At 46.1% G+C, this 22,530-nt stretch overlaps 1 protein-coding gene across 2 annotated transcripts in view; it reads right to left on the reverse strand.

Annotated features, from left to right (window-relative positions):
- The window catches only part of KDM2A (lysine demethylase 2A), an 88,313-nt gene extending 82,429 nt beyond the window's left edge, over positions 1-5,884 (reverse strand). The window contains exons 1-2 of one of the 2 annotated variants that reach the window (XM_061162759.1): positions 5,591-5,884; positions 4,241-4,364 (exon numbers count right to left, since the gene is read on the reverse strand). In XM_061162759.1, coding sequence (XP_061018742.1) covers positions 4,241-4,282 — 42 coding nt within the window. In that variant the 5' untranslated portion in view covers positions 4,283-4,364; positions 5,591-5,884. Of the gene's footprint in view, positions 1-4,240; positions 4,365-5,590 lie in introns of those variants that run through there. The other variant, XM_061162767.1, reaches the window with a different exon arrangement.
- Positions 5,885-22,530: the final 16,646 nt, after the last annotated feature.

Below are 22,530 nucleotides of genomic sequence, written 5' to 3' on the forward strand. Positions count from 1 at the left end.
ACTAATATTTTCTTATTTGTTGTAGTGGCCTAAATACTACAAATGTGTTCATGTGGCATGTGTGCTAAACGTTTAAGTTTTCATTTGTTAGAGCTTAGGCATTCTGGTTCTTATGTATATACTACAGAACCCAAAACCCCAAGTGTGTTCATCCTTGTACACCAAACTCTCCTCCATTCTTGATCTATTCCTAGCAGTCAAGAAAACTCATAGCAAAAGAAAGTATTTATGAGGGGTTTCCACAATATCAACAAATAGTTACTGAGCATTTTCTATATATTGCAGACTGACAGTACTTTCTTCTCTCTTTTTGAGGCTACTTATCAAGCACTTTCTATGTGTCAGGCACTATTCAAAGCATCTAGTAGATACCACAAAAACAAAGTCCCAAATTTCAAGGAGCTTATACTCTAATGGAGATATATGCACAAACTTAAGTATGACAGTGATGAATGCCCAGCAAAATAAAACAAGTAACAGGGCTTAAACACATCCCTCATTCTGGGTCCCCAAAATACAGGTCACTGTGGAAGACTGATGCTTAAGTATAAAGAATTAGCTCCCTCATTATCTGCATTTTGAATACCAAAACTAGGCAATAAGATTTTCCTGTATTACTAGGAAAGAGACTGCAACAATATACTCTTTCACCAAGAGACTGACAGTTAAGTCTAATGGAATAATTACAAATAAGCAAATTCAACAATTTAGACCATGCTATAATTTTTTTAATTGTTAAGCTATGGGAAAAAAAATGGCTTAAAATTAGGTTTTTGTGTTGCCTGGTTTATTCCTGGCCAGAAAAACCTTAGAGAGAGTACATTCAAAGTAGGACTGTTTATAAAAGGGTTAATGTGTTTATTGCTCCTGAATCTGGGGATACAATTTTAAGGGTAACTCAAAGGTGAGAATATCATAAGGGCTTGGTGCCCTCAGTTTCCTGCAACAGATAAAGGATTCAGCTACTTCAGAGAGAATCATATATAACGCACATTAACAGGATTGAGCATCCAATAGTGTAATAATATCCTTTAGAAAATCTCTTAATTTCATCATCATGATTGACAAGCAAGCTGAATTCTCAAGTAAAAATCAGCATCTCTCCCTTCAGATAACAGTACTAGCTTAAGTCAAGAGAAAAAAGTATTCAGAAATATAAAAGAGAAAAAAGCATAACTTCTTTAACCCTGAAGCATACTGTCTGAAGTATACTGTCTTTGCTTTCTTTATACACTAATTTAGTCATTCATTTGTTTCTACAATTGCCTTTGGCAGGGGCTAGTGAATTTTTTCCATACCAAATGTAACTACACCTTACTCATTTACTTTAATGCACATTATTTTGCCGTTGACTTTCTATGCAATAGCAAGAACTACTTAGAATTGGTGTGACTTCAAAAACCTAAAAGATCATCAACTACAACTGCTAAGGATTTAACTAATATTTTAGACTAAGAAACTCTAAAATACTATATAGAACATTCCCTGTAAATGAATACTTATATATACATGGCTGTGACAAGCATTCAAAACTGCTCCAATACTTTGGCTCCTGAAACCAAATTAAGGAACAAAAGTTCCATAATTAGTACCTGGCAATGTTTCTCAATAAGGTCCCACATCCAAATTTACTAGAAATACAGAAATAAATCATCTTTACCTCAGGACAACCAAATAACCACCCATCACCAAAACTGAAGGTTCTATTCCTCTCACTTTAATACCTCCTTAGGGATGTCAACTTGCCATGGAGAGCTATCTGGCTTTCTTCTAGAAATCTATACACAAAACTACTAATATTTTCATTAAAAACAAAATATTTTCATTAAAAACATACATACCATCTTGAAAGGTTTAATTCTCCTCCACAAATACTAGTTTGACAAAAGAAAAGCCAATTTTTAAAAACTATTTCTGATTTTTTAAAAGATGACTTGTCACAAAGATGATATAAACATCATAATTTATCTCACCAAATCCAAGTCAGTTAAAAGCATTCAAGAGGATCTAGTCAATCATGAATAATACATGTTCTTATTAGTAAGGATGCAAATTTTTTTTCGGATACGTGAAAGGTTCTCAATATAAAGAAGTCTTGTTCCAACATGAGTCTGGACTCAGACTGTTAATACTGGTACTACATTTTCTCTCCCAAGAAGCTATTTTGAAGATATGTCACAGAGGGACTACCATTTAGATTCTGCCCTCTAAAACAATATGGAAGTAAAAGCCGGTAACACTATAATCAATATACTAGGTGATTCAATTCAATTTGACAAACATATAGCATGAAACCAAACTTTAATCACAAAGCCAAGTTAGTATATCTGTCATTTATTCTCTTTCAAACTTTATGTTCCATGGCCAGTAACTGCAAAGCAAAACTAAATTCTATACTCTGACCTACTTTAAAGAGACACAGTGTTATAACTACTGCAAAAATTAGCCTTTATGTCATGTTAGTCTTAAAATTCCTCAAATAACTAACTTAACACAGAATTCTGTAATGTAAGTGTTGGACACAGAGCCATTAAGAGCTCGGTAGGCACACTGCCATTCAAAGAAGCCACCAATATCATATCAAAAGTTATGTTATGGAAGGGATTTACACTTCAGATATAATTTTGTCATGCAATTTTAAAAAGGAAAACAAACATCAGTCACTCTAAACTCCAAGATTATTACCCAAAATTATAAGAAAGATTCTCCCAAAATTTCTGCTTTATCCTCTTACACAACACTTTTACAAAATCACAAACCAGAAGTAAAAATATGCTAGATAAAGAAAGGATAATATGTGCAACAGGTAGCAATCATTTTACAATTAAAAAAAAAAAAAAGAAAACTTACCAGGACAAAAATCACACTTACCACTACCTTTCTACCTTGTTAAAAAATGTGAAAACTTGTTTTGAAAGACTAGATCCCAAGATATCTTATTTACAAAACAGCTCAGCAATCCTACCAGCTGATATGATAAAAACGAATTCCAAATAGCGGTAACTAACTGGGAAAGAGCATCTTCTTTCTTTTCCCAAAGAAAAATTGAACTCAAGAAATGTCAAAACAAAAAATAAATCCCAAATGTACAAAATTCCACTAATGATATACTTTATTTATAAAGCTTGGAGATAAAGAATTATAATCTCAACAGAGACTGGGAGACAAGAAGCAAACCTCTGAAATAAGGTTTATCAGAACATTATTGCCTACTGGACATATTAATACTTGCCAACATACACCACACCTTTTCAACAGTCACATTAAAGGGGTGGGGGTGTGGGAAGAACAGCTTATTCTCAAAGAATCTGGAGATCAACAGAAAAAGAGAATCATTCTTTTTTCCTCCAAATTCAGTCTAAAATGCAGAGCCAAATAAAACCAGCATAAATTCCTTTAGTTAATCTTCTAAGTCTTTCAGTTCACCAAATTTACATAATACAGACAGTTCTGTGGCTTTCCTCTCATTCCCCACTCTACAAACATAAATTCAAAATTCTGAAATGAATATATGGTGAGTATTAATAAAGCTCTCTTTGACGAAGAAAAACAAAAATCAAATTCTTTAATTCCAGCAGGGAAACCCTGAGAGGAAAACAGGGCCTAAAGGACAAAGTATCCACATGCAGACACAAGCTAATTCCCTCCAAATCATTACTAAGTAGAAATTTATTTCCATAAGAGAGATCACATACATCCCTCCCAAAATACAGAACTTTATCAGCATCCGGTATTCTACCTTCTCTCAATCAATACCCTTCAACACTATCAATGTTGATTTGTGTTTAAAAAAAAAAACAAATCCTTACTTTTACTCCCCAGCTCAAAGCCACAGATCTTGGTACAGCATAATCTAAAAAAAACAATTATACAGAACTATCCTTCCTCAAATAGTTTTGCTCCTAAAATTTACATTCTAATCTAACTCAATTAGATTTATTAATTTCAGTATTTTGAAATTAGGAATCCTTGTCACGCTGTAATTCACAAAATCGTCTGATTTACAATCGTTTTGGCAGTAGTTAAAGGCTACCTATACATTCATTTCCAAATAGGATGACTATTAGGCTGTAACTACTTGGCCTAAAACCCACATGAGATATTATCTTCCCTCCACCTCTGGGGCAGAGAAAAGCCACCTGAAAAGTTTTAATCACAGTATGTTCACAAATGGAAACAAAATAGTTATTCTGCTTCAAAATTGAAGGGAAAAAAAAAAAAAAGGCAAGTAAATACTAACCAATCTCTGGCTGTAACGAATCCTTTCTTCTTCGGGTTCCATCTCTCACTCTTCTGTTGAAATTCTAGAAAGAAACCACTCCAGGGCTGCCTTCCTCTTCCTCCTTAGGAACCAGATTGCAACACTAAAGAATAATGATAGGAGCAGAGATGAGAACTCATCCTCGAGCTCAAGCTTTTTTCCCTTGGAATGAAGTATTTAGGCTCTGTGTAAGTTAAAGTTTTCCTAAGAAACCGGGTTCCTCTTCATCAGTATGGAAACTCTCAGCTTTGGGGCAAGTGGTTCCAAACCAAGATCAGGAATCACATTACAACTGTCTGAGGCCTATAGGCAAAAGAAGATGGTTTCAGTTCCTTACAGTCGGGCTACACCACTTGTTTTCTCCCCACAGGATTACAATAGGCAAGGCTCCCCATCACAGCAACATTAGCAAAAAAAAAAAAAAAAAAAAGCGGCAGCGGGGGGGTGGGGGGGGGGTGTTAGAACTTTTCTCTCCTAGAGCTGACCAGGTAAAGCAGGCACTGAACTAATCCAGATCCTAACCAAAATAGTTCTCTTCCACCCGCAATTAGAAACTAAATAAAAGGACAGGCTAACTACATAAAGAGAACAAGAAAGGAGGATTGAAATGAAGACTCCAAAACAATTTCCTATACACCTCTAGTAAAATCCATATACAATCGTCGCCGTCCTTCCTAAACACCCCGGATCTTTTCATTCCCAAACCACCCCAACACAAGATGCGTAGAACTCTGAAACAAATTCAAGAGAGCTGCAAATCAGAAACAAAAATTAATCAGATCTTTCTGTTTAAAGTAATAAAACAAGCGATTTTACTTAGACATGTAAGTCAAATTCATCTTTTCCAAACATTAAAAACCGGTTTGCGCGACGGTCGATCCCTAATACCAAGGTTTTTCTTTTTCCTAAATAATTCTCAGGGATAATGGCTTCCACAGAGAATGCAGATTTTTTTTTTCTTTTTTGTAACTACATTATGGCCACGTTAAGAGCATCCTTTCAAAACTGCTACGAGACCCGAGGACCCGATGACACAGTTTGCAATAGCAGTTCGTGGCAGAGCCCTCCTGGAGGAAGCCCTCACCCCAAGTCGGGAGGCAAGCCGTGTTTGCACCCCCTGGGCGAGGACAGCCCGGGCTTGGGAACAGTCAGGGCCAGAGAAGAAAAAAATGGCAAATCTCGCCGGGTTCCCCCCGGGAAAGGCGTTTCAATGGTTCGTTCACCCATCAGAAAAAGAAATAGAAACTTTACATTAAGTCTTTAGATAACACAACGAACCAAAACTTCCAAAGGGGGAGGGGGGTAAACGATAGGAGGGGGAAATCTCACCGGGGATTTTGCTCGAGAGTTCTTGTCCAAGTGAGAAGTGAAAGATTCCAAAAACTGAAAAATTAAATCCCAAACGTCGTCTTCGGTTTTTTCCCGTGGATCAATCCAGTATCCAGGGGGTCAGAGCGACCCGGAAAAGAGAGGAAACAGTTGCTGAATCAAACCACCTCTTCTGGCTTTGGAGACCGGGAGTCGGAGGCGTCAGGAGAGGGGAGCGCGACCCCTCGGCGCCGAGCCCGGGGCGCCCCCGCCTCCCCCGGGCGAGCGGTCAGCAGCCCGAGCGCAAGCCCCGGACCAGCCCCGACCGCGGGGAGCGCCCTCTTCGCCGTGCCCTCGGCGAGCAGCCGCTCGGCCGCCTCCGGAGCCCGGGAGCGACGGCCGATCAGCTGAGACCGGCCGACCCGAGGCTGCCCGCGCCGCCCCGGCCCCCCGGAACGCGGGCCCCGGCCCCGGGGGGCGGAGAGGGCGGGAGCGGCGCGGCGCGCCGGGCTGGGGGCCCCGGGTCCCCTCGCGTCTCCCCCTCAGCCCGAGCTCCGCGCTGCGGGACGAGCCCCCGGCTACTCCCCAGTCGCAGAGGAAGGATTCCGGGGGATGGGCCCCCTTGGCGTTGCCCCTCCTCCCGGAGCGCCCCCTGCCCAGGATAGACAGAGCGGCGACAGGCCCAGCCGCTGGGAAGGTGTTCTGCGAGCCGCAGCCGCCGCCGCCGCCGCCGCCGCTGCCGGGGAGGGGTGTTGTTTCCCTCACACAGGAGGAGCCGCTGAAGCAGCCGCCGCCATTTTGAACCCGTCAGACTCTCACATACACACAGCTCCTCCGCGGCGCACTGCGCAGGCGCCGCCTCCCCACCCCTCCTTCGGCTCGCCTCTTCAGCCCCCACCCCCCTTCAACCCTCTCTTCGCTCCTTACCGCTCTCCGGGGTGCACGTGAACGCGCACGCGTCACTCCCCTCTAACGCGGATACTTTGCCGGCGCGCGCACGCGCGGATGCGTCGGCCTCGAATCGCCCGCGCCCCGCGACGCCGACGCGGCTCCCCGCCCCGCCTCGCGTCAGCCTGCCCGCCCTCCCGCCGGCCCACCGCCCCCGCTCCCCGTCGGCCTTCTTCCAGGGCTCCAGCTCGGCCCGCTGCTCGCGCCTGCGCGCAGGCCACGGATCCTCCTCCGCGCGCGCCCTGCCCCCCACACGCCCTCGCTCGAATACACACCTCGCCTCTGTGACCCCGCCCCTCGCCGGCCAGCTGCGCTGGCGGCCCTCCCCCACCTCGCCTGGGAGGGTGGTGACCCCCGACCCCCCAGAAAGCACAACACCCCCCCAAACAGTGGGGAGAAGCTCCCCCGTCCCCTTCAACCGCCCTTTGCCCCAGTCAGCCCGTCACAGTCATACAACCTGAGGGCCGGGCGGCCTGGGCGAGGGCAGCCGTTGCCCGCCTCAAAGCGGGGGTCTCCTGGGGTCAGGCCTCTGGGCCGGGTCGGCCAGACTGCCCGGGGCGAGGGGGCGCAGGGAAGGTGCGCCTTCCCGCCGGCTGCCCTCCCCTCGCGCGCCCGCCGCTGGGCCGAGGCCGGCCTGCCCTCCATCCCCGGGCAGGCCCTTGGCGCCCCCGCCGCGGGGCCCGTCCGCCCTCGGCTCGGGGGGCTGCTTGGTGCAGCAGCCTGGCCCCGCCTCACCCACTCCTCGCCGCTCCGAAGGGGCAGGAAACGGGAGTAGCATGTCTGTCCTGGGCTCGGCTCCCCTGGGGGGAGCTCCGGGCGCTTGACAAGGGCGTCCACAGGTACCAGGCTCGGGAGTGGTCGCCGCGACGGCCCGGGGGCGTTGGCGGCCGGCGCGCCCACCGCGGGCCCGAGGCGCCTGGGGAGGTGGCCCTGGAAGCCCCCGCTCCTCGGCCACGCTCAGGTTTCCGCAGCGCCCGTGCCCCCGGCGGCCCGGGTGGGACGTGACCCCGCCCCCGGCGAGTCGGGGCGCCCCCCACGGAGGGGTGCGCGAGCCGTCCTCGGCCCCTGGGCCGACCCCGCCGCCCCGGGCCGCGGCGGGCGCGGGAGGCCCGGCCGGGAAGATGTCGTCTCTCGGTGCGCGCAGCTTCACGCGAGGGTCAGCGACGGGGCAGCGGCCGCCGAGCCGTGCCAGCCCTGCCCACGAACGGGCTCCCGCGGCTCGACAGCTGCCCGACGGGCTTGCAGGCTGGGGACGTCGTCGGAGCCCGGCCGGAGGTATCTGAGCAACGCCATGCGAGCAGCCCAACCGCGATCAGGGCATTTCCCCAGCCAATCTCGTGCTTTGGGGCCCGTTTAAATTATAAATCCCGTAAAGGACCGTGGCTTGGGCGTTACGCACCCGGGTCAGCTCTACTGGCTTCACTACACTCTTGCTGAGAGGTGTCACACATAGCTTTTTTCCTCCCTGCCTTGGTTTCCTACCGTTTAAACTCTTTGATTCCTGGGATTTGGGGATGGAGAGAGGAAAGGCATGCAGTGAATCATACAACTTCCATAAACAACCTCAAACTCTTTTAGGAAAACGTTAGAGGAAGACAATAATTGAAATAATGATTGAGAGTTTGGTTTGAACTCTAGGGTAAAGGCAGTATGTAAATTCAAGGTATTATAATTTATTAGCACATGAGGTTTTTCTACATGCAAACTTGGGGAGCTTTACAGATATTCTCTGCTTTGTCTCAGGACATCTTTGGAAATAAGCTAAAGTGCCCGATAGCATTATTCTCATTTCAAAGATAAGACACTTGAAGTACAGAAAGGTTAAACAGCTTGCATGACTATAATAGAGAGGAGTTCAGCTCTGCCATACCAGACCTCAGCACCTCACAAACAACAAAAGGTTTGTTAATATGGTATTGCCCTCTTGCATTCCAGTCACTGGGAAATGTTCTTTATTCTAATACCAGTTCTGTTCAGATGTCTTAGATTTCCAGAGTAAATGAAGGGCTTCATCCAAAATTATCAGGCCTAAAGCCTAAGTGTTTCCTACTGTAGTAAAATATATTTAAAAGGCAGCAGTCTTTAATACTGGCACTACCATATGGGATCCCATAGGCATCTGGATCTCTGCAGGTAGAGGAAAAGGCAGCAGCTTGCTTGTTTTGTCTTTAAGAAGAGATTTTGCCATTGTCAGATTGAGTGTCAGGCCTCATTGCTATTTGCAAAATAAATGGCTTTATTTTCTTCCCACAAATCCCTATAAATCCATGAAATATTTACTTGGGGACAGAGAGAGAGAAGGAGGTCTCTAGCAGAAGCTCAACTTGGTCTTGCCCTTTGTCTTAAGATCCAGGACTCCTTAAAGTGATTAACTGGCTCACCTTCAGATAACAGATGCCTCCTGCAGGTTTAACTAAGGTGCCTATGCTGGGAGGAAACCCACGGCAGCTCCAAGAACAATAATAGTAATACTTACTTTGAACAGGACTTCGAGTAAAGGTTTGTCAGATTGCAGCCAGCTCCTTTCCAGTTGAAAACCATTTGTTATCTAGTCTGCACTGGGGGACATGACGTTTAAGCAGATACCCACAATGGTTTCTCCACAGGCTGGCTTTGTTAATATTCCAAGGCAGATGTGCAGGGTGAGATAAGAGATAGGCTGATGGCTAGTGATTCCCCCTACAATCACAGCAGCTCTGGTTGGCAAGGGCATATCATGAGGCTCGCTGCTTTGCCCCAAAAGAGCCAGTTTCAAGGAGAACAGAGCTTGGGGATTCCCCAAGAAGGCCGCTAGAACTATGAACAGCTGCTGCTACTGCTGCTGCTAAGTCACTTCAGTCGTGTCCGACTCTGTGCGACCCCATAGACGGCAGCCCACCAGGCTCCCCCGTCCCTGGGATTCTCCAGGCAAGAACACTGGAGTGGGTTGCCGTTTCCTTCTCCAATGCAGGAAAGTGAAAAGTGAGAGTGAAGTCACTCAGTCGTGTCCGACTCTTCGCAGCCCCATGGACGACAGCCTACCAGGCTCCTCCGTCCATGGGATTGTCCAGGCAAGAATGCTGGAGTGGTTTGCCATTTCCTTCCATCCAGGGCATCTTCCCAACCCAGGGGTTGAACCTGGCTCTCCTGCACTGCAGACAGACTCTTTACCAGCTGAGCCACCAGGTTATACTAAGCAAAGCAAAGACCCAACAAATACTGACAGCCAAAATCTATATCACCTTCAAAAAGAGAACCCTGTAATCTGGTCAACTAAGTTAAGCTATTTCCAATGTCATTGCACTCCCTAAATATTGAGGAGGAAGTAGGGATGTCCTAAACAGTGTAGATCTAAACCAAAATAGAAAAGTTGGTCTTGAAGATCTCCTAAGAGTTAGCATGCATGTGTTCTCAGTCATGTCCATGGACTGTAGCCCACTAGGCTCCTCTGTCTGTGGGGCTCTCCAGGCAATAATACTGGACTGGGTTGCTATTTTCTCCTCCAGGGGATCTTCCTAACCCAGGGATCAAACTCAAGTCTCCTGCATTGACAGGCAGAGTCTTTACCACTGAGCCACCTGGTAAGCCCATAGGAGGTAGCATAGCCAGTAATTTAAAAGCTTTGGCATCAGAGACTGAAGGTCTGCTCTTCGGGCTACCAGCTACTTGGTCCTATTGAACACCTCAAAGCCTGGTTTTTTCTTCTATATAGTGGGGAAAATACCTAACACTCAGGATGAAATGAATAGTGTCTTAAAGCCCAATGTCTGGCACATAATAGCCACAGATTATGAGCATTTACTATGCTTCTGACCTCCAGTTTTAAGGAGAGATGGCTTCAGTGTTTAAGCAGATTTACGTATCATGTAAGGAGTGACTTATTCATAGCTTTTCCTCTTTCCTTTCCTGGATCCTAGTCTCTCTTCTTCAACCCCTGACTCTGATCTCTACTTTTCTATCATCCCTAACTCTGCCTCGCCCTGATCATCATTCAAGCATCCTAAAGTCTTGTTCTTTTCATATTTCTCTCCATCATTCTCCCACTAATCACCTGCTGTGTTCATTCCTCTCTCCAGGCATGCCCATGCCATCTACTCTCTCATCATCAAAGTAGACCTTACTTGCCCATTTCCCTCTACCCATTTTTGGTGTGCCCTAATCCTGTGTGCTCTCTGGTTTTTTAACAATCACCTCCTGAACATCTTCCTCCACCCCCTCTACTGGACTGTAAGTTCCTTGAAGGCAGGCCACATCTGTATCCCTCAAAAGACCTTCCAAAATTAGTATCAGATACTTAACTGTGTCAACCTTCAGTTCAGTTCAGTTCAGGCGCTTAGTTGTGTCTGACCCCATGAATCGCAGCACGTCAGGCCTCCCCGTCCATCACCAACTCCCGGAGCTTACTCAAACTCATGTCCATCGAGTCAGTTATTCCATCCAACCATCTCATCCTCTGTCGTCCCCTTCTCCTCTCGCCTTCAGTCTTTCCCAGCATCAGGGTCTTTTCCGGTGAGTCAGCTTTTCGCATGAGTTGGCCAAAGTATTGGAGTTTCAGCTTCAGCATCAGTCCTTCCAATGAACAGTCAGAACTGATTTCATTTAGGATTGACTGGTTGGATCTCCTTGCTGTCCAAGGGACTCTCAAGAGTCTTCTCCAACAAAAGCATCAGTTCTTCAGTGCTCATCTTTCTTTATAGTCCAACTATACTTAGGAAGGATAAAAATTAGGTGCTAGGTGATTATGGGTCTTAAGGGATAGAAAGTTTTCTTTTGAGTCTGAAAGTAAAATCTAACTTGATCAAGAAAAGAAAGGAAGACAGAAATGCCCTGCAAATTTTTGTATCATTGAACATTGATAACGTGAGATTCTTTTAAGTTTCATGGAACATGGTCGACCCTTTCCTTGGGGGCTATGGGACCAAAGCCCTCCCTGGCCCAGTCTCTCCTTGCTGCCATTTTCCCCAGGCATTTGGCCTGCCTTTGTGCAGACCCACCTCTCCTGAATGGTGGGGTTGACTTCAGCTGGGGGGCAGCTGCAGCAGCATCTGGGATCCACCTGCTCTTTTAGCAGTCTTAGCTTTGTCTGGGGGCCAGGCCACCCTCACTTACACATCTGAAAGGGAGAGACTTCCTGCTGTTCCTGAGAGTGGGGCTGAAAGAGGCTGAGCCCTGTGCCTCATGACACCTATGTTTTGTAGGGGGAGGTTTGTGTCAGCCAGGGTTCCAGGGTCTGTTTGCAACCCTGTGCTTATTTGCTGGCTCAGCTGGTGATGGCTGATAGCTGTGGGGTGAGCCACATCCCCAAAGGGCTAGTTGCCTAAACACTTGGTCCTGTTCCTGGATCCTCCCAGAGGGTCTAATCTTTGCACATCTTCAAGGCATTCTCTGCCTTTTGTCAACTTCAGAGTCTGGTACTCTTTCAGCTGTTTTGTGAGGGGCCTTACTAGCTGTGTGTTATTAGTCCAGTCCCTTAACCTATGAGAAACTTCTTTCTTTTATAAAACAGAGATCATGACTCCTTGCTCTGTTTCCTCCTAGGATTATTGTGGAGTCAAGTGGACTAATCAACAACTTCCTATGGAAGCTGGAAGACAATATATTTAGAAAGGATTGCTGGTTCTCTTATTTTTATTTATTTTCCTATAAGAAAGATTTGTTTTGTTACCAAGTTCCTTGTGCTTAACACTAAATTAAGTGCTTGGATGGAAAAAGGAGATTTGAAAAATTAGAAAGCATGGCTTTTACTCTTGAAGACTTTGCATCATGAAAGGGATGCCAGGAAGATGTGATATACTAAGATAACAGTGGTCATGACAATGAATTGCTGGAAAATAATGTAGGCAAGAAGAACTGGATATAGAATTCCATTTGACTGTAGGCCCTACGGGACAGGAAGCTTTGTTCCTTTTGTTCATGTTTGCTGATGGCCGCTGCGTGCCTAGAACAGTGCTGGGCAGAGTTGGCCCTCACTCACTCATTGGTGTTTATTGACTCAATGAAGATCAATGATGCTTTGAGGGACAGAGAAGCAGGAAGGCTGGAGGGTTTTGAATGCTTGTGGAGAAGTTTGATTTTGACAGAGTAAGAAAGGTACATATGTTCTGCAGCAAAGGTTTGATATAATAGTGATTATTTCAGGTAAACTATTCCTGCAGCTGTCACTTCAGCTAGAGTAGAGGTGATGGAAACTCAAGTCCTTACTACTGCAAACCATACCGTGAGGTAAGTTTGCAAATTTTAGGCCAAATACTTCCCTCTGTTCTAGCTTCTTTTGTGATCTAGTCTTTCTGCTCCACCTATCTCTGCAGTCTGCAGTTTCTGGGTGTCATCCGTAGAGGCCATATCAGAGCACAGCTTTTGATATGACATTATAAAGTTAATATCACCAGCCAACTTTTTTTCAAAATGCCTCTTTAATTATACTACTGTTCATTATCTTTGGTGTGTTTAATTTTAAAATGACGGTCTCCTTTTTTCCCCAAATGCTTACTAAATATTTAAACTCTGAAATGTATTCAGTCTTCTTTTTCTTTCTGGCTAAATCTATTTTTGCACCCTCTGGGGGACTGCAAGAAAATATTGACTGCAGTTAAGGTGAGATTTCCATGTTATGTTTTTTTGCAAATATACTTGATTTGCCACAGCTTGCAGTTCATGTTTTGATTTGGTCATAATTACTAGATCTACTTCTATTGTTGACCTAATTATCTTCTTATTGGTAAACTACATATCCTTAGTTAACTTTCAATTCCTCTGTAATTTTATTGGTATAAGGAATGTGACAGATATAAGTTCTATACCTTAGTCCTTTACTATTGAAACTGCTTACAAGATTTACACACCTGTTGGGAATTCCTTGGTTGTCCACTGGTTAAGACTCTGAGTTTCCACTACAGGGGATGTGGGTTCAGTCCCTTCTGGGGGAACTAAGATCCCACATACTGAGAGATCCAGCCAAAAAAAAAAAAAGATTTACACATCTATGTTTTTAATGCATACTTTATACTGGTGAAGGCTTATGTTTTGTATAAATGTTAACATTTTTTAAAATTTTCTATTTCATTTCAGTTTAGTGCTTATTTACTATTTCCTATATTTTATGCATTATAGTCAACAAATTCAGAAAAGTGGGCAAATTGAATTCTCAATTCTGGATTGCTGGAAGATAAATATAGACTTGGCAAAATAAAATAAATAAATAAATAAAATTTAAAAAAAAAAAAGACTTGGCAGAAGCTTGCTTACTCTGAATTCACATTATTCCTCTTGAAGGGACCATATTCATTTCTATATGCATTTAAGTTGCTCCTTAATACACAGGCCTGTAATTCTGAAAGCTATTGATAGTAAAACAATATACTACTAATTTCCAGTGCTTTCTCTTCATTCTCTGGTGTATTTCTGATTAAGTCTGCAAACGTCTGTCTCACACTTGACTGGATCTCTATATGACCATTATCCTCATCAACCACAAAATGCATGCCAATTTCTGACTGCTGGCTGGATCTTCAAGATTTAAAGTATAGGACTTGGAATGGACCCTGCCCTCAAGGAGCTTACTATTTAGAGAAGAGAAAAAAAAGACCACTTTGAAAATGCCAACCTTCATAGACAAGCAGCAGCATGGCAGAGTTTGGGAAGGGAGAAGTAAAGAGGATTCCCACAGAGCCCCACGGGAGGTGGGAGTACCCCTCTCTCTTTTCCAGGACTTCATGCTGCGTTTCTCAGTGTCTCGTTAACTTTTTCTGTACAGTGCCTACTAGGTCCTCCTCTATTTAACGGGGATATTAGTGTGAATTACAGAATCTTAGAGTTGGTTGGCATGGAGCTCAGAGGTCATTTACCCCAACCTGCTCATTTAAAAAAACCTGGCAATCTGAGTCCCAGAGATGTTAAGCAGTTTGGCTGAGGTCATGCAACTAGTTTAGTAATGAAATTGGAACCATAAACCATGTCTTCTCATAGCTGCTTTTCCTGCTGCTCTTCAAATTGATGACATTTTTCACCATCAGATCAAATGTTTGCTCATTCATTCCTTCCTCCAAGAGAGCACCTGCCTGTTTGAGACGGTGTGCTTGGCACAGGGGTTGCAAGGTGAGTGCGAATGAGACCTCACTGGGGTGGGGCAGGTGACTGTATAAATTAGCCTCCCCTCCAACTAATAAAAAAATTTTAAAAAAAAATTTAAAAAAAATTAATAAATAAATTAGCCTCCAAACTGAGACCCTTTGAAACAACAAAAGGGTCTAATAATAACTATATGCACATCAAGTGTAAACCAAGATGAGTGTTGTGATGGACACCAGGTCTATGCAGGATAGATAGGAGGTCTGTATAGGATTCTGTAGAGGTCTTCCCCAGTGGCTCAGCGGGAAAGAATCTGCAATGCAGGTGACACAGATTTGATCCCTGGGTCAGGAAGATCCCCTGGAGAAGGAAATGGCAGCCAACTCCAGTATTCTTGCCTGGAAAATCCCATGAACAGAGGAGCCTGATGGTCTGTGGTCCATGGGGGTCACAAAAAGAGCTGGACAGGACTTAGCGACTAAACAACAGCAAGGACAGGATACTGTGAGGACACAAAGGTGGGAGGGGCCAATTCTGCTGTGGGGGAGGGGTGTCCAGGCAGGGAAGGTGTCATGGAGGAGGTGATGCTTCAAGTTACTGAGGTTTTGAGGTTCACCAAGAAGATGGTGGAGGAGGGGTGCTTCCCACGCCCGGTGTGCTCCAGATGCAGCAGGACAGCTGGCAAGGACTGAGCCTACAGACGTAATCCTAGCCTAGAGGACCTCTCCCACCATACTCAGCAAGTGGGTGGGGATTTGTCCTTTGTAAGGGAATGGGTGTTTGGTTATCCAGGTAGAAAATATCAAGTATCTGCTAGGTAGCAGGCACTGCCGTAGGCACTGGGAACGCTGTGGACAAGACACACGCTTTGTGAGGCAACAAGGGTTCAGCCAGGACCCTTGCAGTGGAGACGGCACCTTGCTCAAGCCATACAGCTCCAGTTTCAGTTTCCTCACTTGTAAAAAGTGTTAAGAATCCCTCCTCACGGTCATTGTCATCGGATCTGACTTCGAGTTTAACATTCACGGTGTAAGGACAGCACCTGGAACATAGTAGATGCTTATAAACAAGTGTGTGAAGTAAACTGAGCTTGCAGTTAGTTGGGAGGCCCATAGCAAATTTATTAGATAAAGCCTATAAAGAAAATAGGAAAGCTTCTGTGAGAAGGTGACATTGGAGTTGAGACTGTATGACAGAAAGGAACATTCCAGGGAGAGACAACAACTTGACCAGAGCCCTCAGTGGAAACGGGCTCCGGTATGTTCAAAAAAGCAGGCCAGAGTGGCTGACGTGGCGAGGCCAGTCACGCAAAGCTGAAAGTGTCCTCCCAAGGCAAGGGCAACCCACAATGGTCATGAAAGCAGGGGAATGACAAGATGAAAATTAGGTTTCAGAAAGAACTCTGAAGTGGGAAATCCAGGTGGGCCAAGAGATGGGGTCAAGGCTGAGAAGCTCTGTAAGGACTGTGGTGGAGAGCAGTCTGCACCCAATTTGGAGATCCTAGAATCAGCAGCACCAGGTTAATCCCATGAAAGGAACAAGATGGTCCATGGAAAGTGTAGGAGTCTGAACTCCAGGGACAGCTCCATCCGGGAGGACCGTGCCTGGCCCATTGCGGTCGCTCAGTTACTGCTCGAAGAATGAGTGGGTATAGGACGCGGCCCTCAGGGGAAGAGGAGCCTGTGAAAACAGCTGAGAAGGAAAGATCAGAGAGGTAGGACAGAGAGGATGAAAGCAGTGTGGAGGAGCGCATCTGCCAGAGGGAGGAGTTGAGGGGTGAAATAAGACGGGAGGAGCAGCCCTGGATGAGGAGCCACTGTGACGTCACTGGCAACCTTTGCCAGCAGTGTCAGCGCAGCTGGGGGCGGCAAAATCACAACACACCCAGTCGAGAGTGACTGGGGAGTAAGAAAAGAGGGGGCACCTACACCCTTCTTTCAAGAAGCAGGCTGTGAAGAGAAGAGCAGAAGGAAAGAAACATGCTAGTGTGTAGCCTACAAAAAGATGCCAGGAGAGATAAAGGTCTTGAAAATGGAACCTGGAAATAGGGATAAGGGATGGAGCAGAAGGTACTCAGTGGGGGACAGTCAGGGTGGCCAACTGGCCCCAAGAGAAGTGCCCGCTGAGAGAAGACAAACCTTCCTCTGACCCTGGAGTGAGGTCATCAGGGAGATCATTGGCGGGTATGGCAGCAAGAGGCAGGGTGAGTTTACACTTGAAAACTGGAGTGAAGAAGGCAATTGCTGTTGACTTTGAGTTTCAACCCCTTCCTGCCTAACAAGCCACGTCTTAGCTTCCCAGTGGGGAGAAGCAGTGCCAGTGATCGAGGGAAGCCCACTTCCTGTGACCGCAAGTTAAGCCAGAGGTCAGTGAGGACCCAGGCAGGTGCCCTGCACAAAAACGGAGAGCCTCGAGTCCGGAGCAGGGCCCGATGCCCCAGCTGACAGATAAACAGGGCCTCTGCCGGCACCACCCGGCCAGCAGCTTCCCCTGGACTCCCCTGTGAGGGTGAGGTCTCCTACCCGCTCCTCCTCTCCAGTCGGGCTTTGCTATGCTCCTCCTGCACCCTGCTCTGCCCCCAGACCTGGGCACCAGGCCTTCCCTGCTGCCCCCTGGAAATTCCCACAGCACCCACCCACCTGGATGGGCATATTTTTACCACATGCCCTCCTGGCGCTGAAAGTCTCCAGTGTGCCTGATTCCTCCCTCCAGGGGAGGAAGCCCCCTGAAGGCTGAGCGTGCTCGTTTCCTCCACTGTGTCTGGAATCAGGCCTGGAAAATAGCCATTTTCGATACGTGTATACTGAGTATGGCTGAGTCCTTCCACTGTTTAGCTGATGTTATCACAACATTGCTGATGGGCTATAAAATAAACAGTTAAAAAAAAATAAAGTTGAAAAAATAAAGCCATTTTCTCACTCACTCGATGTTGGTGAAGATAATGTGAGAGCAGGACCCCAGTAGACAAGAGGGATTGCTGGGAAAGAGGTGGAATTGGCGAGAGTAACCATCAACTATCAAAAGTAACTCAAATGGGATGACCTGATGGGAGGCGGGGGATGTTGAGTTACTTTGGAAGGACCCGGCCAAGTGGGTGGGGTTGGAAGAGGAAGCAAGAGGGCCTGAGGAGAAGGAGCTGGTGGCAAGTTTAGCTCTGGGTGGGACTGGGTTAGTCACTGATAGGCACAAAAGATTTAGAGAGAACTTTATCATGTGCTCCAGGCAAGAGCTGGGAAAAGCAGCTTTGGCAACAGCACTAGGCAAGCAGCAGGCCGTTCATTGCTGGAGGCTGGATTCCTGCAGCGAAACTCACTTCGGTGCTTTGCCCTGTGAGCGGGAGAGAAGGAACAAGGAGACCCTGGGGAAGGGATTTCCCTAGCGGTCCGGTGGCTAGGACTCTGCACTCCCGATGCAGGGGGGCTCGGGTTTGATCCCTGGTCAGGGAACCAGATCTAAGAGTTTGCATGCCACAACTAAAGATCCTGATGGCTGCAACTAAGACTCGGCACAACCAACTAAAATTTGAAAAAAGAAAAGCTGAACATTGCATTTCCTAGTGGTCCCCCTCCAACCCTATTCAAAGAGATTGTTCCTAAAGGTACCCCAGACTCTCTATCTTGGAGACACCTCCTTGGAGGTCTTCCCTCTGTGGAAACTTAAGCGGCCAGGCCCTCGGCCCCTCACCTCATGCAGCTGGGGTGGCTTGTGTCATAGGTTTGACCCAGCTGACCCTCTCTTGCAGGATGTTGACGCCCAAGCAGGAGACTTTAGGATGTGGGGGAAAGCGGAGATCATTCCTACCTGGCAGCCTGTTCCTACTAAGTCACTGGCGGTGGGGCCACAGAGCTCCAAAGCTTCCTACCAACCCAAACCTGGTCCCTCAGCCCCCAGTCCGTTCTGGGAGTCATGTCTACCACCACCTCCACCTGTACCCTGGCACATACTCACAGTCGTTAAATTCCTCTCTGCTTTGGTTAGCTGGAGTCAATCTCTGCGGTTTGCAACCAGGAACTCTGATGAAACTCTGAGGGTTTCATCCTGTTAATTAAAGGCTGAGAACACTGTCAGGCTCCCATGCAGATGCGGAATCCGTGGAAGAGTTTGGAAGGATTGCACTATGGTTGTAAGTGCCAGGTGCTGTACTGAGCACTGGACGTAGAAAGACAAGCACAGCCAGCCCCGGTCTTCGCGTAAGCAACTGAGTGTGTCTTAGTTTGAGTTCATGCTAAGTCGACTGATTCATGTCTGACTCTTTGTGACCCTATGGACTGTAGCTCGCCAGGCTCCTCTGTCCGTGGGATTTTATAGGCAAGAATACTGTAGTGGGTTGACATTCCCTTCTCCAGGGGATCTTCCTGACCCAGGTATCGAACTCACGTCTCTTACGTCTCCTTCATTGGCAGGCGGGTTTTTTTTTTTTTTACCACTAGCACCACCTGAGTTTGAGTTCACCTGGAAACACACCCTGAGACAAAGATTCAAGTATAAGTTTATTTGGGAAGTGGTCCTGAGGAGCCCAGACAGGGGAAGAGGATGAATAGACAAGGAAGGGAGAAGGCCCTTAACAGAGGGCCTGTCATCAAAACTACCACACAGGGGATGTCTCTGGTGGCCCAGTGGTTAAGCATCTGCCTGCCAGTGTAGGAGACATGGGTTCAATCCCTGGTCTGGGAAGATTCCATATGCCGTGGGGCTATTGGCTGTGTGTTGCTGGAGCAACTGTAGGGAGATACCCCACATCCAAGGGCAAAGGAGAAGCCCCAGCAAGACGGTAGGAGGGGCGAAATCATGATTAGATTCAAACCCCATACCTTCCAGAGACACTCAGAGGGCTCAAACAAACCTTGTGTGCACCAGGACCCAGAGGCCCCACGGAGACTGAGACAGAACCGTGTCTGAGTATCTCCTGTGGAGGGGGGTCAGCAGTGAACTGCTCCAGGGGCAGGGCTCTGGGCGCAACAGACCTGGGTATGGCATAAGCCCTCTTGGAGGAGGTCACCATTAACCCCACCCTAAAGCTGCCAGAACTTACCCAGGACTGGGGAAATAGACTGTTGGAGGGCACAAACAGAAACTTGTGCACACTAGGACCCAGGAGAAAGGATCAGTGACCCCACGAGAGACTGACCCAGACTTGCCCGTGAGCGTCCAGGAGTCTCCGGTGGAGGCGTGGGTCAGGGTGGCCTGCTGCAGGGTCAGGGGCACTGAGTGTAGCAGTGTATGCATGGGATCTTTTGAAGGCGGTCTCCATTGTCTTCATTATCTCCACCATAGTTTGGCCCCAGGTAAATAACAGGGAGGGAACACAGCCCCACCCATCAACAGAAAATTGGATTAAACATTTATTGAGCATGGCCCAGTCCATCAGAATAAGACCCAGTTTCCCCCTCAGTCAGTCTCTCCCATCAGGAAGCTTTCATAAGCCTCTTATCCTTCTCCATCAGAGGGCAGGCAGACTGAAAACCACAATCACAGAAAACTAACCATTCTGATCACATGGGCCACAGCCTTGTCTAACTCAGTGAAACTATGAGCCATGCCATATAGGGCCACCCAAAATGGATGGGTCATGGTGGAGAGTTCTGACAAAATGTGATCCACTGGAGAAGGGAATGGCAAACCACTTCAGTATTTTTGCCTTGAGACCCCATGAACAGTATGAAAAGGCAAAAAGATAGGACACTGAAAGATGAACTCCCCAGGTTGGTAGGTGCCCAAAACAGCACTGGAGATCAGTGGAGAAATAACTCTAGAAAGAATGAAGAGATGGAGCCAAAGCAAACCAACACCCAGTTGTGGATGTGACTGGTGATAGAAGTAAAGTCTGATGCTGTAAAGAGCAATGTTGCATAGGAACCTGGAATGTTAGGTCCATAAATCAAGGCAAACTGGAAGTGGTCAAACAGGAAGTGGTCAAACAGGAAGTGGCAAGAGTGAACATTGACATTTTAGGAATCAACAAACTAAAATGGACTGGAATGGGTGGATTTAACTCAGATGACCATTATATCTACTACTGTGGGCAAGAATCCCTTAGAAGAAATGGAGTAGCCATCATAGTCAACAAAAGAGTCTTAAATGCAGTACTTGGATGCAATCTCAAAAATGACAGAATGATCTGTTTCCAAGGCAAACCATTCAATATCACAGTAATCCAAGTCTATGCCCCGACCAGTAATGCTGAAGAAGCTGAAGTTGAATGGTTCTGTGAAGACCTACAAGACCTTATAGAACTAACACGCAAAAAAGATGTCCTTTTCATTATAGAGGACTGGAATGCAAAAGTAAGAAGTTAAGAAATACCTGGAGTAACAGGCGAATTTGGCCTTGAATTTGGCCAGAATGAAGCAGGGCAAAGGCTAACAGAGCTTTGCCAAGAGAACACACTGGTCATAGCAAACACACTCTTCCAACAACACAAGAGAAGACTCTACACATGGACATCACCAGTTGGTCAATACCAAAACAGATTGATTATATTCTTCGCAGCCAAAGATGGAGAAGTTCTATACAGTCAGCAAAAAGAAGACTGGGAGCTGACTGTGGCCCAGATCATGAACTCCTTAATGCCAAATTCAGACTTAAATTGAAGAAGGTAGGGAAAACCACTAGACCATTCAGGTATGACCTTAATCAAATCCCTTACCATTATACAGTGGAAGTGAGAAATAGATTCAAGGGATTAGATCTGATAGACAGAGTGCCTGAGGAACTATGGATGGAGGTTCATGACATTGTACAGGAGTCAGGGATCAAGACCATCCCCGAGAAAAAGAAATGCAAAAAGGCAAAATGGTTGTCTGAGGAGGTCTTGCAAATAGCTGTGGAAAGAAAAAGGCAAAAGAGAAAGGAAAGATATACCCATTTGTATGCAGGGTTCCAAAGAATAGCAAGGAGAGGTAAGGAAGCCTTCCTCAGTGATCACTGCAAAGAAATAGAGGAAAATAATAGAATGGGAAAGACTAGAGATCACTTCAAGAAAATTACAGATACCAAGGGAACATTTCATGCAAAGATGGGCAAAATAAAGGACAGAAATGGTAGGGACCTAACAGAAGCAGAAGATATTAAGAAGAGGTGGCAAGAATACACAGAAGAACTATGCAAAAAAGATCTTCATGACCCAGATAATCCCAATGGTATGATTACTCACCTAGAGCCAGACATCCTGGAATGTGAGGTCCATTCTGGAAGGAAGCATCACTATGAACAAAGCTAGTGGAGGTGATGGAATTCCAGTTGAGCTATTTCAAATCCTAAAAGATTTATGAAAGTGCTGCACTCAGTATGCCAGCAAATTTGGAAAACTCAGCAGTGGCCACAGAACTGGAAAAGGTCAGTTTTCATTCCAATCCCAAAGAAAGGCAATGCCAAAGAATGCTCAAACTACCGCACAGTTGCACTCATCTCACACACTAGTAAAGTAATGGTCAAAATTCTCCAAGCCAGGCTTCAACAGTATGTGAACCATGAACTTCCAGATGTTCAAGTTGGATTTAGAAAAGGCAGAGGAACCAGAGATCAAATTGCCAACATTTGTTGGATCATCGAAAAAGCAAGAGAGTTCCAGAAAAACACCTACTTCTGCTTTATTGACTATGCCAAAGCCTTTGACTCTGTGGATCACAACAAACTATGGAAAATTCTTCAAGAGATGGTAATACCACACTACCTGACCTGCCTCTTGAGAAATCTATATGCAACAGATTATAACTGGACATGGAACAACAGACTGGTTCCAAATCGGGAAAGGAGTACGTCAAGGCTATATATTGTCACCCTGCTTATTTAACTTATATGCAGAGTAGATCATGAGAAACGCTGGGCTGGATGAAGCACAAGCTGGAATCAAGATTGCTGGGAGAAATATCAAAACTTCAAATGTGCAGATGACACCACCCTTATGACAGAAAGTGAAGAACTAAAGAGCCTCTTGATGAAAGTGAAAGAGGAGAGTGAAAAAGCTG

This window comes from Dama dama, chromosome 2 (assembly GCF_033118175.1).
Source record: "Dama dama isolate Ldn47 chromosome 2, ASM3311817v1, whole genome shotgun sequence".
NCBI classification, from domain to species: domain Eukaryota; kingdom Metazoa; phylum Chordata; class Mammalia; order Artiodactyla; family Cervidae; genus Dama; species Dama dama.